This window comes from Harmonia axyridis, chromosome 1, assembly GCF_914767665.1.
Source record: "Harmonia axyridis chromosome 1, icHarAxyr1.1, whole genome shotgun sequence".
Taxonomy (NCBI): Eukaryota; Metazoa; Arthropoda; class Insecta; order Coleoptera; family Coccinellidae; genus Harmonia; species Harmonia axyridis.
The window spans coordinates 34,638,305-34,655,178 of NC_059501.1; the positions used below are offsets into that span (position 1 = coordinate 34,638,305).

General features: G+C 33.8%; 2 protein-coding genes across 6 annotated transcripts in view; one reads left to right on the forward strand and one right to left on the reverse strand.

Moving 5' to 3' along the window:
• The first annotated feature begins 268 nt into the window (after positions 1 to 268).
• LOC123671511 (homeobox protein engrailed-2b) lies at positions 269 to 3,944 on the forward strand. The gene is made up of 3 exons (XM_045605388.1): positions 269 to 610; positions 2,548 to 2,717; positions 3,660 to 3,944. Exons 1-3 carry the CDS (start codon positions 388 to 390, stop codon positions 3,831 to 3,833), a joined length of 567 nt encoding a protein of 188 aa, XP_045461344.1. The 5' UTR covers positions 269 to 387; the 3' UTR covers positions 3,834 to 3,944.
• Positions 3,945 to 5,558: 1,614 nt separating this feature from the next.
• Positions 5,559 to 16,874, reverse strand: part of LOC123671512 (nose resistant to fluoxetine protein 6-like) — a 44,281-nt gene continuing 32,965 nt past the window's right edge. For all 5 annotated transcript variants that reach the window (XM_045605390.1, XM_045605391.1, XM_045605389.1 and 2 more), the window contains 2 exons: positions 15,039 to 15,181; positions 5,559 to 5,872 (listed from right to left, as the gene is read on the reverse strand). In XM_045605390.1, the coding sequence (XP_045461346.1) occupies positions 5,693 to 5,872; positions 15,039 to 15,181 (323 nt within the window). In that variant the 3' untranslated portion in view covers positions 5,559 to 5,692. The remainder of the gene's footprint in view (positions 5,873 to 15,038; positions 15,182 to 16,874) is intronic.

Below are 16,874 nucleotides of genomic sequence, written 5' to 3' on the forward strand. Positions count from 1 at the left end.
AAAACATTGCATACTCTTCACGGAATGAATTGGTTTGATACATCTGCTCCTCGTTTTAAAGACCAATATCAATTTCATCCAATTATTCATCCCTCTTTCAACCTACGAATGGTTGGTCTTCTTTTGGGGCGGAGTGTAGAGCTACCGTTCGACCAATCTGTTACAACAATAACACAATGCCCAAACGATAGTGTTTATGTTGTGGGTAACAGAATTAAATCCTGTAGTCCTTGTTCTTCCGCCTAATTTCACCAAGATCGGATCTAGATCTAATCTTTTGGCCATACGAAGGGAGGGGCTATATAAAACAGGAGCTACCAACTTCGCCCAAATAGAGTTCTTTTTCGTATTTCGGAAAGTGAGGCATAACGAAAAATATAGAGCACCATGACCACGAACGATAAAAATAGTGAAAATGTCGATCCTCCAGTTTCTGTTACTTCGAACTTTACCAATTTTAGTATAGATCACATTCTGAATAGGGCTGGAGAAAATTGTAAGCCGAAGGCGAGGAATGAGTGCAATGAGAATGTGTTTCAAGGTGTTAAATTGAGTTTAGAACATTTTTCGTGGCTTCAGTGTACGAGATACTGTCCTCCTAAAATTCCAAGTGAGTGAAATTATTTGATTAAAAGTTTCTTCTGCATATTCTTCATAATTTATAAGCAAAGACGCAAATACTCTTCCCCAAGAAAAGGTATAGGGTAAATGCACTGGTTCTCGACCAGTTAACAGAAACATCAATTTCGAGCACGATTTTCTCACACATAAAAAATAAAATAAAATTTTAATGGTGTTGGTGTTCATCGATTCTTTGGCGAGTTTTAAATGATTTGTCATATAATTTTAAGCGTTCTTTCCGCATTTAACCTTTGAAATGTGAAAACATATAGAAAATCTCAATAACTTTTGTGTTTGTTTTCGACCACTAATAATAGTGGCCGCTCCACTTAAAAACTTTATAAAGAACTTGAGTGATTAGTACTTACTTTCGTACCGTACCATCGACATCACTACCTATCACTCAGATGGGTTTCAGATGAGGTAATCAAGTAAGAAACACTCGGAACGTAAAAAAAAATATTTCGCAAAAGTTTCCACTTTCTATAAATATTTCAAAATAGAAACTCATACAACATTATTTGGTTATTTTGCTCTTAATATCTATTTAAAAACTAATGAGTAAATAAAATATAAAACACTGACAACCAGTGGTCGACAATTAAGTACAATCAAATTGGTTCTCGACCGCGAATAAATAAAGGGTAGAAATAAGTGTTTCAACGTTAATTCGGTGGTCGCAAACTAATATGCAGAAAGTAGATATATAAATGAATCAGGGTATCGAAAAAAAAAGAAAATGATCCAACAGAAATAAATCGGTTGAAATAAACAATTATTGAAGTAACATATTGGTTCTCGACCACTTTGGTCGAGAAATAAAAGATACAAATTTTCTAATACCAGTTGGCGACCGCCGAATAATTAACAAAAAAATATACATTTATTTGCTTCTTGATTGAAATACACTCAAAAATATATCTTATAGTTGATATGGAACAAAATATACAAACATAATTCATTTAAAATAAGAAATAATTACTATTTTCAGGTCATATATCACAAAGCACTTTTCTAAGAAAGGACGAGAAAGAACCCTTTTCTATGATAGACGATAAAAACTAATTTTTAGCGCGAAAACTTTGACTTATACCACTACTATGCAAACTATCTTGGAAGGGTAGCATGGTCGAAAACACGTACCGTGAAAATATTTTGCACTACATGATATATTTTTATTATTATTTTATCTCAAATCACGGAATGGTCGAGAACCAGTGCCGGTCGGCTAACCAGTGCTTTTATCCTATTCAAATACATTTTCCTCAAAACTAGCTGCCCGATTTGGACTTTTTTTGAATGAAAGGTTATTTTCTTCTGAACGTTAGTGTGTAAACCGTATGCGCATAAAAACATTTATTTTATAAATACCGGGTGTAGCTATTATAGCTTCTTTTTTTCACCATAATATTTGAAATTAAGAAATTTTATATTATCAAATTCAATGGATCTTTTCATTATTTAGAAGTATTAAGAAATTATAATCACCTACTTCTGTAAGATTGCATTTTGAATGTTAAAATGTAGAATAGCTTGAGCTAAATTTCGCCTCCAAAGCCCTTCTAAGCTTTCATGTATCATATGAAATGTAAATACTGATTTAGATAACTGGAAAATTAAGGAGAAAACGTAATCATTTGATATGATTCAATATTATAATGCTCTATGATATTTCTGAATCAAACAACAATTGAATCTCAAATAATGTTTTCATGCTCCCAATCTTTTAAATCGAATAGAATAGAATAGAAAAGTTACAACTGAAATTTATTACATTGACCAAAAATTTACCTTTTGTGATGAGACGTCAATATTACAATTATAAAATTTAATCAGTACCTATAAGCATATAATACCTATTCCAATTTGGTTTTCTGTCGAGTGTGTTTGTTAAATGAAATTATGACTCTTATCGCAATTTCTTAGGAAATCAGAAGAAAGATACACCCCAAAGACGCCAAATGGGCAGACATCCAAGAATACCTTTCACAAGTCAACAACTTCACATTTTGGAAGAAAAATTTCAACATACACCTTATCTAACAGGTGAAGAAGTCATGGAACTCGCAAAAAGATTGCAATTAGCAGATATAAGGGTGAGTTTTTTTGGAATAGACATGATATAGGTAATTTGCTGCATCTACATTCATGGAAAAAAATTACTATTGCAATAGGTATAACCTGGATTTTTATTGAACTAGTGAAATACAATTTTCAATGCACTCATTTGTAATTCTGCTACAGAACATATAAAATGCGACACAATGTGTTGTACATTTTCTGAAAAATTAATTAATTAATGTTTTGAACAACTGCATGTTTATTACATTTTTCTGAATTATATTTATGACATTTTTTCGGTTTTCTTATGAATATAGGAGAAATATTGAAAAAAACTTATATGCTTTAATTGATCAACTTTTTCAAATAGCATTTATTTTTTTTGCACGTAAATAAATGAGAGGATTATTATCATTTGTCTTAATACGCAAAGAAGAAAAGTATTCACAAATTTTTATTATGTTGATTTACACAGGGTTTTTGTTCACTTTCAGATGATGATATAGAGTGAAGTCGAAATTTTTTTAAATATCGTGTGCTTAACTTTTATTCAATTCATTCCTCGAAGCCAATATCATAATTTTCTTCAAATTTCAGAGGAAACTGAATTAAACTTCAGTTTTATTTATAGGGTTTCATTCAAAATTCATCATTGAAAATTACCCCAAAACACAAGATTTTGAGAAGGAATCGACTGTTTTCCATTCTTGTATAAAATCAGTGGCGACGCTAGAGGGGCCAGGGGGGGGGGCTACTAAAATTATGCTGGCCTCCCCTAAAACGTGACATACTAAGTCTAAAAAAATAGCAGAACTAAAGTTTCGCTTTACTTTGGCTCCCCCAAAAAAAATCTGGCCCCCTCTTGGCCACCCCTGTTTTCGAAAGCTGGCGTCGCCACTGTATAAAAATTCCATAAAAATAAAATGATTTTTTCCAGTATTCCTTATATTCCATTCTAAAGTTGTGATATTTTTCAGGTTAAAATATGGTTTCAAAACAGAAGAGCCCGAGATCGTAGAGAAAAATTAACATCAGAAACTAATAAGTTGAGTCCATCCAGTTCTCCCAAATCCAGTCACACAGATTTTCGAAATTCATCCTCATCATCTCATAATTTTCGAATATCTCATTACATGGATGAACATCCCTAGAGTAATATGTCGTAACTATTTGTGCTGTGAATTGTAAATACATATATCTGTAAATATAAAAAGTCGAAGTATTTATCCGAATGTAATAAAATATAAGAAATAAACCAAAATTAGATTGTCAGGAAATTCTGTTTGGACCCATTAACATATTTCTTGAAATAATGATATCTGCTTATACTACCAAACATTTTCACAATGATTTTCTCAAAATAAAAATGAGGGAAGAACTGACGTAAATTTATTTACTAATTGCACCCTTGGAGACCACCGAACTGTATATCCAAGGGTGCAATTGGCGTAGGTACTGGCGGATTTGTTGTAATGTATCCTGACTCTCCAAGGCGTCTGTGAAAACCCTCAGAAGCTTAGAACTGGTACGAGTTACGAGAACTGATTATGTTTTGGGTAGGCTTTGTTACTGTGTCCCATCGCCACTTCAAACAAAGCGCTTTTATTTTTTCACTCGACAGCGAATGGCTGGATCGTCCCCCGTAACAGAAAATATATTTCAGAAAGTATCAATACTTGCCTGTTAATTGGTGTTACCTACGTATTCTTCGTAAGGAAATATCTGCTATCGGAAACATTTTGGAAAAAAACATTGATTTTTTATGTCAAAGTTTTCGATTTCTCACTCTTGAAATTATCTAATTTTCTTTTAAGTAAAGCCAACAGTTTAGGATAAGTCGCAATATTAACGTTTTAATGGTTTATGTCTATTGTTGATCTTAAGCATTGGATAAAAGTGACGATAGCTTCATTTCTTCAAAATATGCTAACATAACATTTTCCGAAGATGAATTGATTTTATGTTTTAGCTTCCAATCAATGAATATTTGATGAACTGTTTCATATCTTTCACGAGATTTTGCGTGATATTAAATTGTATTACAATACAATTTAATATCAACAACTGGAAATTCCAGTGTTGTACCTACACAAATCATCTTCGCTGCTACTGGACATTTTTCACAACAATTTTTATTTGTTATTAGGGATTTATCTTCAAATGATCTTACCAGATCAAAAAACCGGTAACAAATCGCTGCATAATTACGAAATGTCAATAGTAAATCTTAGTTCCCACCAACAGCAATAGTTTTGTTGGGCAAGTTGAAATATTCTACTGCTGCTTCGATTATCAGGACACCAGCATCGTTATCAGCTTGTTAGACGACAATTTTGTCACTGATATTTCTTTCAATACATATTGGGCTATTGAATTGAACTGAGACTTGTTGTATTTGCAAGAAATTTTTGTTGACTATTTTGTTGCGAACTTTATTATTAATCGGATTTTGACCATAAACGAACCTAACTGAGGCGTTGAAATTACCGGCTCAATCTGAAAATTCCAAGTCCCAGGTCTGGCCGGAGTGTAAGACGTCCGGACGGACGGACAGAATCGAATTTGTTTAATGTTTTTTGTTTATTTTCCCAAAACTCAGGATATATTGTATTTCTGCAATTACTTTTTTTGAAGAACTGTTAAAAAAATGAATTTGAAATTGAATTGTTCATAAACTAGTGAACACTTGGATACTTTGTTCTGTCATTAGTTATGAATACTAGAGCCTATATCATAAAGTCCTGTTGTTTGATTGTACCTACACGTCTTCCAATTACCAGCTTGCGACTGTTTTTTGTATCGAATAGCTCGAAATTTCACTTAGAATAAGGACACATACTTGGGCAATCGACCTCTATGAAACATTGACCAAAATCTAAAATGTTGAAATAATTTATTGATACAATCTCTTCCTAAGATAAAATTTGGATATGTACATAAAATTTGGTCCCTGTGATCCAACAAAATGTTTACATATCGATATCTACTTCGATTATTGTTTTTATAATAATCAAGCAGAAATCGTATTAATAGGTTTTGTTGGTCTTGCTGGCTGTTCAAGACTTTCCTTCTTCGTCTTGATTTGTGGCAGTATCTGCTTTTGTAGTTGAATGAACGGATGTTCCACTAAAACGTAGATAAGAGCACCAACCGCAAAGGAAAGCGTGTAGTCGATTAAAGTGTACTTAGCCTGTAAATAATAATTCATGAATTCAATGTTAGTGCATCAAGTCAGTGCCTTTGTCCCATATAAACTTTAATGTTTAGTTACATATACTTTTAGATATTCAAAAGGTACTGATATTTTGGGCAATGCTATTCCGAATCTGTGTATAGGGTGGGCAAATAAGCGAGGTAAGCGGATATATCTTAGGATCCACTCATCGTACAGACTTGCAGTATACAGGGTGGCCATTTGAAAACGAAACAGACGAGATTACAGACGAAATGAAGTTTTTCGATAGAAATGCTCGGACAGGTCGATTTCTGTTTCGAGGGGGACAACTTAAGATGTAGGTCACGGACGCATAGCGCTTCAACCCTTGCTGCTACAACCCCCAACCCCAATTTTTGAATAGGGAAGATGGGGTGAGTGATACCTCAATTTAAAGGAATTTTTATACTGATTTCAGCACAGTAATTGTTTTTTCATTTTATGCATTAGTTCTCGAAATATTCATGCGTTAGTTAGTTAAGAAGGAAGCCACAGTCATGGTTGTTTTGAAGCTCAAAATGTCGATTTTTCACAAAACACTACAAGTGCCATGAAAACACTACTTCATTTTCAAATACTTAGTTAAGAATATTTCGAGAACTAATGCATAAAATGAAAAAACAATTACTGCGCTGAAATCAGTATAAAAATACCTTTCAAATGAGGTATCACTTACCCCATCTTCCCTATTCAAAATTTGGGGGTGAGGGTTGTAGTAGCAAGGGTTGAAGCGCGTCCGTAACCTACATCTTAAGTTGTCCCCCTCGAAACAGAAATCGACCTGTCCGAGCATTTCTATCGAAAAACTTTATTTCGTCTGTAATCTCGTCTGTTTCATTTTCAAATGGCCACCCTGTATATTTTTACCACTAAACAGTACAAGAAAACACGCAGGAAATTGTTTTGAAGTTCATACCTCTACCGCCAGGGGGCGTAATAGGTATCTTCGAGTAGAAAAATGCATTTTACTCGAAAATGATTCATATCAATTTGAAAAAAAAAATCATCACTGTAATCCTTGGAAAATTATGTATCTTTTTAAATTGTCGCTTTCGATTTTCGACATCAAATGAGAGTAGGGAAAAGGGAGAAATCTGACTGATTTAAATGTCTGTAACTTAAGTTTGTCTCAACAAAGGAAGAACTGAAGAAAATATTATAAATGTTCTAGCATCGATACGGCAAATGACAACAATTGAATAGCGGTTTATCCGATAATTTGATTATCTGATAATGCAAAACCATATGTTCAGACTCCAGCGATCTAGATACCTCACCTGTGATCGAGTTTGACTTAAGGAAAAACAATTTCAATATAAAAAAAATATAAGAAAAGAATATAAATAATTTCTCCTGTGATAGGAATATTGTGTGCAACAAGACGAAAGACAGTTTGAACATTAGAGACAATGAATTGGAATTTCCTATTCGTTTTTCCTAAATTTTGGGATGCGTGGCAATATAACCTCAAACGACAATTTGGTTTTTCAGTGCATCTGTTGGAGAATATTTTCTTTCGGCCATAACTCCAGAACGCCCGAAGCTATATCCTTGCGACCTGTGGGTTTTTTCATGCAAATTCAATGAAATTTCTATTTCTGTTGAAAAATTCTATCATGACATTTGAAATTTCGAAGAAAAATGAACAAAACAATGAACTTTTGACCTAGTGCCCCTATTGGAAGCAGCTAAAACAAATTTATCATGAGTATATTTTTTCCTTAATCAACAAGATGTTATCTCTCAAACGAGATCCAATTTGCTCAAAAATGTTGAGACAAACTGAAGATAATGACATTTCAATCAGTCAGATTTCTCCCTTTCCCCTACCCTTATTTGATGTCGTAAAATCGAAAGCGACAATTTAAAAAGATACATAATTTTCCAAGGATTACAATGATGATATTTTTTTTTCAAATTGATATATATATAATAAAATAATTATTGTCGGATGGACGTGTGTGGATTGCTTTCCTGGAAATTACTCGAATTAAACAGTTTATAGTTCGAAATAAAACTTAAAAAATCGTACAGAAGAGGCTGATATCCCAGAGAGTGCGGTATCGTCTGTTTTATTTTTCGATCGTTGAGTTTTCGGGATTTATTTCCTTATTATTTGGACTGAAATAAGGAACGGTGAAGCGAATTCAGTTTTTTGTGACAATCGGAATATGTGTTGAATGCATGTTCATACGGAGACTTAACGTGCGGTTGATGGCAGCCTAAAGCCCACCATGGAATGCACGAAGTGCAGCAAAGCGGGGACCGCGAGATCTCCTCTGGTTGCTTGTGATGGATGTCCTACAAAGTTCTGTAAGTCATGTTCGGGGTTGCACCCCTCTGAGATTGCAGTCCTGGAAATTAAGGGTAAGCGTCTTATGAAGTTTTATTGCCCGGGATGCCTTAAAGGAGAAACGTTTGAATTGTTGAAAAATACCATTGAAGATAAAAACACCATTATAAGAAGCAAAGAAAAAGTAATAGAACTTCTGGAGCAAAACCTGGAGAAAACTAAGCAAGAGTTGATGAACATGTCAGTTGACAACACAAGAAGATATTCAGAGGTTTTGACTTCCATCAAGCCTTTGGAAGAAATCAATAATAGGAGCAATGTTCCTCTGATAATTTGTAAACCTAAATCAGACCAAGATGTTATGAAAACTAAACAGGATCTCATAACAAAATTAAAAATCAATGCAAAACCAATCGGTATAAACTCGCTGAAAATAAAAAGTGGAGGAACGGTCTTGCTCAAATGTAACTCCGAAAAATCACACAAAGAATTGAGGAAGGAACTCGTAGAAAACATGAGTGACAAATATGATATAAAGGAAACAAAACTACGGCTACCTGAAGTATTTATTTCAAACATTGAAAACGACATAAAAGCTGATGAAGTCATAGAATCGATAAAGAATCAAAATGATTTCTTTAGCAAGGGTGATCAAATTGAGATAGCCGTGCTGAAACCAAATAAGAAAAAAACAGCTCAAAATTGTGTATTACGTTGCAATGGAACGGCCTTCAAGAAAATGATTCACATAGGCAAAGTTTATACAGGGTGAGTCTTTGACTTGTACATATATTTTAACCCAAGATTCCTGAGGTCAAAAGAAACACTTTTTTCCTTTACCATTTTTTCCGATTCGGCCCGGTTAAAAAGATACAGGCTGTTGAAAATCGTTAAAAAAATGTGATTTTCGGCTATATCTCGTAAATGGTTGTATCGAAGGAAATGATTTTTGAAATATAGCTTTTTTTTGATGTGATACATCTTCTCCGAACACCAGATTCCATACACATTCTTCTGTTTCGTCGTTATGAACATAACATACCATAAAAATACCAGAAATTCGAAGAAACCAACTCTTAATAGTAATTTGAACGTTCATTGAAGAATATTTGGCTAATTTGAAAAATAAAAGTATTCCTCATATTTTCTCGTACAAAGCGCCGTTTTCGAATAACTTGATCTTAAAAAAAAAAAATTATCTGTGAAATTCAAAAAATTGGGTACTTTGGCTGAATGCAACTCTGTTCTATTGTGGAAAAAAAAACCACAGAAATGAATATTTACTATGAAGTCATGTCTCAGATTTAAGAATTGAAGTACTAGCCAACTTAGTTTGAAAATGAAGTTATTTGAATAAGCTCACCTCAACTCCTCGATTTGATTAAAAATCACTGAGCTTTGGCACAGCTCTGATAATAAGAAGATACTTCACCAAAATCAACATTCTTTTTGAAAAGTCCAGATTATTCATAAAACCCATGTTTAAAAAAGTTTTCACAAAATAGTCCCATTATAATGACAACAATCAATATCCCACTAAAGACTGCTGCTACCGAACAATACTGTATTCTTCTTCGGCTCATTCAAACTCACATCGAAACATACCACTAGGTACATACTAGACAAATTTTCATGTGATTGAGATTGAATACTTTTATTCTTTTGCTATTCCATAAATTCATCCTAAGAGCTTATGATTGACATACTTCCAAGAGGGCCATAATTGTTTTAATGTGAAAACAAATTAGGTGAGTTGAAAGAAACCAAATATTCTATTGTGGATATTTACATTGAATACTTCTCATTTATTTTAATGCCAAAATCAAGATGAATTAAGTAGTAAAGTTGGCTATAATGTAGGTACACATCAACAACAAATTTGATTACAAGTGGAGTCTAACATTTTCCATTGATTACAGAGCCAGAATATTTTACATATTTCCATATTTTCATACTGATGGTTTCAAAAATATTGATGCATTCGAATATTTTTATGAGATAGTTGGAACAAATCAAATGCTTCATTTCATAACAAATATCTTATAACAATTATAGTGTAAACTGTAAATTAAATTTTAGGTTAGAACATAGATTATTCGAACCGAACTGCTGTGTTTATATTTGGCATCACTCGAAATTTGAAATTCAAACTTAAAACCACAGATTACTATAGTCTGTGTTAAATCTTTCATAGATGAATATTATTTATTTGAGATTTTAAGGTTAATTCTTGCACGAAAAATAAACAACGATATCATATAAATGAAATATAATGAATGAATGGATATGAGTATCAGAGCTAATATGGGTGGTAGCGAGCTCATTGCTCAATTCGTTATAATTATCGAAAATGAAATAGAAATAAAGAGAAGAATATTTAATCTTTAGCGTCAACGAAATTGGAATAACTCATTTATTTGATTATAAACACTACTTTGTTCAACAAATGGAATGTTAAACGTGAGTTTATGATGGTTTTTCTAATTTAGTAGCTTATTTCCAAGGTTCAAGAGGTATATCTTATGCTTGAGAAAACTTCAGTGTTCCGGTTTTCAGGGGTGAATTAGCTCATTTTGAAAATTTAAAATGGCTATATCTTTTTAACAGGGCCGAATCGGAAAAAATGGTAAATGAAAAAAGTGTTTCTTTTGACCTCAAGAAGCTTCGGTTAAAATATATGTACAAGTCAAAGACTCACCCTGTATAGGTCTGAGACGTTGCGAAATAAATGAGAATGTTACAGTCACTAGATGTTACAAGTGCCTCAAATTCAACCATAAGTCGAAGGACTGCAAATACACTGGACCAGACAAGTGTTCCTTTTGTGTCGATAGTCATCATTATACTAAATGCAAATCTCAGGAGAGGACATGTATTAATTGCGTCGAGAGCAATAGAAAATACGGAACTAGTTACCCAACATCACACTCTGCTCTAGATAAGGATTGCGAACTATTCAAGCAACAAATGGATAAACAGAAGGAACGTACGGACTACAAAACACTAAACATTACAGTTGAATAGTGGAGCGATATTTTCGAGAACATGAAAAGGAAGTAGAGAATTTCAGAACCCAATGCGTGCAGGATGTATATCAACTGAATCGTTTGAGTGATCAGATGGATGGCTCTATTTTCAAGGTTTTTCACTTGAATATACGCAGCGTAAATAAAAACTTAGATGAACTGAAAATTGTTCTTCGACAAATTGATAGGAGCTATGATGTGATAGTACTAACCGAGACTTGGCAGTTAATGAACCCCGAAATATTCAGTATGCCACAATACGATTTAATATATAATAGTGGAGAAATTAATCAAAACGATGGAGTTATAGTTTATATAAAATCATGTATACAATACAAGTTTATTTTGGAGGATGTAGGCGGTCTGAAATTCATTATTTTCGATATCTTATATCAACAGAAAAACATAAAATTAACAGCTGCATATAGACCGCATACAGTCTCCAAAGATGTTTTCAATGATTGTCTTGTTTCACTGTTCAATAAGCATAAACACGATAAGGATATAAACATATTTCTTGGCGACACAAACATAGATCTCCTGGCATATTCGATTGAGCATGAACATTACATGAATATACTGTGTGAGCAAGGTTTCGTCCTCACCATAGACGCGGTCACTAGACAAAAAAGCGGAAGCTGTTTGGACCATATATTCTTGAAAACACTAGGAAGTGAGGGTGACACCCATTGTTTTAGAAATTGATTTAACTGATCATTATCCAGTAATGCTATATGTAGAAACGGAAAAATCGGAACAACGCCCACGTTTGACTAAATCAAAAAAATATATCGATTACACAAATTTAGAAATGGATTTGACCAATGAATCTTGGGAGAATATTTATTCAGCACCGAACGTGAGCGAGGCTACGGGAAGATTTATCGAAACGTTTACATACTTGACAGACAAAAACTCAAGACGAATAATCAATATTAAACGAAAGGAATGGATAACTGAAGGCATAATAAAATCAATTAACGAGAAAAATAGTATGTATAAAAAAATCAAATCGGAAAAATTTATGGACGAGAATCTCAATGAGAATTATAAGAGATATAAAAAACATTTAGAAAAATTAATTAAAATCGCTAAAATAAATTATTATGAAAACGAAATACAAAAACATAAAAATGACCCCCAACAGTTGTGGAGGGTCATAACAGATAAAAAACTCAATCAGCAACAGATTTCCTCAATTATGCAAGATAATATTACATTAACGGAAAGAACTAAAATAGCGGAAACTTTTAACACGTATTTTTGTAGCATAGGCACACAACTGGCAAATAAAATAAAAAAGAAAAAAACAAAATTTAATAATTCAGAATCATCTAACCAACTCAAGTTAAATTTTGATCCTTGTGATGAGCAAGAGATATTGAAAGTAATAGAGTCACTAAAAGCGAATAAATCTCCAGGTATTGATGGTATCTAAGTGACACTACTTAAGAGAATTGCCAAAAGTATAGTCGCTCCCCTTAGGTTTCTAGTGAATTTCTCTATGCGGACGGGTATGTTTCCGGTTTCTTTAAAAACAACACTTATAAAACCAATACACAAAGCAGGAGATAAATCGTCCGTAAATAATTATCGCCCAATATCACTAGTATCAAATATCTCAAAAATATTTGAAAGAATAATACATAATAGAGTCACGAAGTTTCTGGAAGGGTGCAAAATTTTGAGTGAGAGGCAGTTCGGTTTTAGGGTCGGGAAATCCACACAGGATGCTATAGCGGCACTAACAGGTGAAATATATAGATGTCTGGATATGTCGAGACCATGTCTGGGTGTGTTCGTGGATTTAGCCAAAGCCTTCGACACGGTCAGTCATGACGGATTGCTTGACACTCTGGAGTGCATGGGTGTCGAGGGTAGTCCACTCAACTGGTTTAGAAGCTATCTGATAGGTAGAAAGCAATGCGTCCAAGTTGGAGAATCGATAAGCTCTCTATCAGACATACATTATGGAGTGCCTCAGGGAACAATATTGGGCCCTGTTCTTTTTAATATTTACATTAACTCGATGTTTTCATTGCGCACCAGGGGGAAACTATTTGCATTTGCGGACGATACTGCGGTATTTTATGAGGGAGATAGCTGGGAACAACTAAAGAGTATGGTAGAAATGGACTTCAAAGACATAATTCAGTTTCTTAATTATAAGGTTTTAACAATAAACAAGCAGAAAACAAAATTTATGCTGTTTTCCAATAGCTCAACTGTGTTGCCTGAGTATAGAACGTTAAATGTTGAGGATGACTTCACAATTCATTTAGCAGATCATATTAAATATCTAGGTGTAATATTGGACCCATATTTGAGATGGAATTTTCAAGTCGATAACGTTGTGAAGAAAATTCGGAAAATGATACCTAGATTCAGGTTTTTTAGGGAATTCTGTAACCCTCAGTTATTGAGAACATTGTACTTGGTTTTGGTTCAACCCCTTTTGGTATATGGCCTACTTGGATGGGGAGGGGTAGTGAAACATTATTTACTTAAGCTCGAGGTAACACAGAAATGGTTGTTAAAGATAATATACAATAAACCATATCGCTATCCGAGTGAAAAACTGTTTCAAGAATCTACTGTTATGAATCTTCGACAGCTGTATATGCTCGTGCTTGCTGTGCATCAATTTAAAAACATTTCGTCCGCGGAATTTAACGAGCATTTGCATGGAACGCGACACAGAGGACGAATGATTTTAATACCTAGAACAATGAAAACCATAGGACAACGATCGCACACATTTTTATCCCCCCTACAATTACATACCAGCGTGTATTAAAGCAAGTAATAGCTTAAAAATTTTTAAATTAAAATTGAAAACGTGGATAGGAAACTTAAGTTCTCAGGAAGTTACGAATTTGTTGGATATTAAGAACTCGTATGTCCATACCTGAAATGTTGGGGGGAACCTTGGTCACAACAGCGGATTAATTGCATATTGGGCTCCTGATGCCTTGTAATGTGGTGTTAATAAAATGTTGTGTATATAGTCTATTAGATATTTGAGTGTATATATATTGTGTACATGAAGAGTGGAACAAATAATTTCAATGTAGATGCCTCACACAAGGTGCCTACGCACCTTCGAGGTAAAGAATAGTTTATTGATTTACCTTCGTATCCATATTTAGGTTGAATTGTACTCAAATATGTTTGGTATAAGAAACTGTACTCTGAAAAATGTTTTAATTTTGCTCAATAAACTTATAATAATAATAATAATATGAAAAATTTTCGAGTAAAATGCTTTTTCTACTCGAAGATAGCTATTACGCCCCCTGGCAGTAGAGGTATGAACTTCAAAACAATTTCCAGCGTGTTTTCTTGTACTGTTTAGTGGTAAAAAATTTTACCGCAAGTCTCTACGATGAGTGGATCCTGAGATATAGCCGCTCACCTCGCTTATTGCCCACCCTGTACATGCAAACCTTTGTTTCCAAAAATTGATTCAAATTAATTTTGGCTGATCTTGTAACTATTTCAGCCTTATTATGTCAATTTCTAGAAAATTTTGTTGGCGGTCCGGGTCATTTGGAGATTCCTTCAGTTCACTCCCTCGCCTGGATCCGCGCTTGTTGCAATAAAACTTTATTGCATTCTATAGCAAAAGTAATTCTAAAAAGTCAATTCATGTCCAAGAATTCTTCATGAATAGATTTCAGACAAATAGCTTTGAAGAATATTTGTAGCATATGTGTTAATTATTTTGTTTGGGTAGATATTTGAATTCTCTTGATTTTCAATCAACCTGAACCATTATATATTAGTGAATAAGCTTACCTACTATTTACTAATTTCTACTTACAATGTAAAATGCGGATAAGTCTACAATTTCATCCTCTCTTAGTATCCTTACGAATACGAATGCGTAATGAAATAAATACACACAATAGCAAAAGTTCGCTAAAAATACCAGCGGTTTGAGTTCTAAAATGATTTTTATCAAACCTGAAAAAAAATTAAATAATTATCGTCAATCAAAAAAATATAAAAATTACAAAATCTTTTTAAAAAGCAAGCACGTAACAATTCAAGCTGAGTATTTTTAGTATTGATTTTCATCAAAGCAGCTTTGGGTTTCTGAGCTTGCTGAACATTGTAGCCCACCAAGAATGTATGTGTTGGTGGTTGCGTAGCCAGAATGTCTAGTTTCAGTAGCTAGTATTCGTGTTTATTTGATTATATCTTTATTCACTGGAAGTGCTGAGATACTTTATTATCTTTTATTTTCATTCATTTCATTGACTATCGACACAATAAATTATTGGTACATCGGCTTTGCTCTTTTTAGAGCTCGTCAGTATCGCATAACCCAATTAACGATGACATCCAAATGATTTATTTTCACCACTAGAACTTCCAATATCATCTTATATTTTAATTGATATTACTCAATGTTTTTAGGATTAGTGATTGCTCATTTTTTCGCTGCTGTATTCAACTTTGTATGGGCTTATTTTATTCTTTATTTTCCTTCTGATATATTACCTTGTGACCATAATATCTAATCTGATCATCTAAAATTTATCGGTTTTATGACGGATTTCAATTTTTCTACAGTGTAGTTTATTTACGGTCTACCTTCTTTTGACTAAGACAAAATCAGTCAATTTTAAGGCCAACCTCAAGATTAAAGCAGGATCAACTTGCTTATTTCAGATAGTGAATTCTGTATTAGGTTTAGTAAAAAAAAACCATAATTTTTCCAAAAGATGGCTTTAGGAAGATAACATTTCGTACTACAAAAACTTTTGTTACACTTTTGTGATTAGTTGACACAGTTGCTGTAACAGCCTTCTTCTTCTTCAGGTGCCATCTCCTCTCAGAAGGTTGGCTATCAAAATGGCTACCTTCATCTTTGACACTGCAGCCCTAAACAACTCAACAGAACTGCACTTGTACCATTGTCTCAAGTTGTTTAACCAGGAGATTCGCCTTCTTCCGATGTTCCTTCTTCCCTGTATCTTTCCCTGTATCACTATCTGCAATAAGGTATATTTCTCCCCTCTCAGCACATGACCCAGATACTGCAACTTTCCAATCTTCACCCCGTTCTGTATTTCTCTCTCTTTATCCATTCTCTTGAGCACTTCTGTAATTGATACTTTGTCTATCCACCTTATTTTGAGTATTCTCCTGTATGTCCACATTTCGAAGGCCTCTAGGCGATTACTAATATCCTGTTTTATTGTCCAAGCTTCCATTCCATAGAGGAGCACAGGGAATATGTAACATTATACAACCCGATCTTGAGCTGTAAACTGAGATCTTTTCCACAAAATACCTTTCTCATCTTATTGAACACATTTCGGGCTTGGCCAATTCGTACTCGAATTTCCTCCGTACACTCATTACTCTGACAATGGTTCCCAGGTACTTATACTTCCTCACCTTTTCCACTGGCTGTCCTTCAATCCATAAACTCTCAGGTCGTTGTTGTGCTTTTGTTATGGTCGAAAATTTTGTTTTTTCACATTTAATTTGAGGCCACATTTCTCGCTATTGTCTACCACGCGATCTAATATTATTTGTAGGTCTGCTAGCGACTCTGCAATGAGTATGGTGTCGTCGGCATAACTTATGTTGTTGATTGGTCTTCCATTAACTTTTATGCCGATTGTTGTTCCCGCCAATGCATTCT

Excerpts from the sequence above, each read along its gene's own strand:
- LOC123671511 (XM_045605388.1), top strand. The coding sequence starts at position 388 with ATGACCACGAACGATAAAAATAGTGAAAATGTCGATCCTCCAGTTTCT. Across the intron at positions 611-2,547 it reads CTGTCCTCCTAAAATTCCAA|GAAATCAGAAGAAAGATACA; the intron begins GTGAGTGAAATT and ends GCAATTTCTTAG. Across the intron at positions 2,718-3,659 it reads TGCAATTAGCAGATATAAGG|GTTAAAATATGGTTTCAAAA; the intron begins GTGAGTTTTTTT and ends GATATTTTTCAG.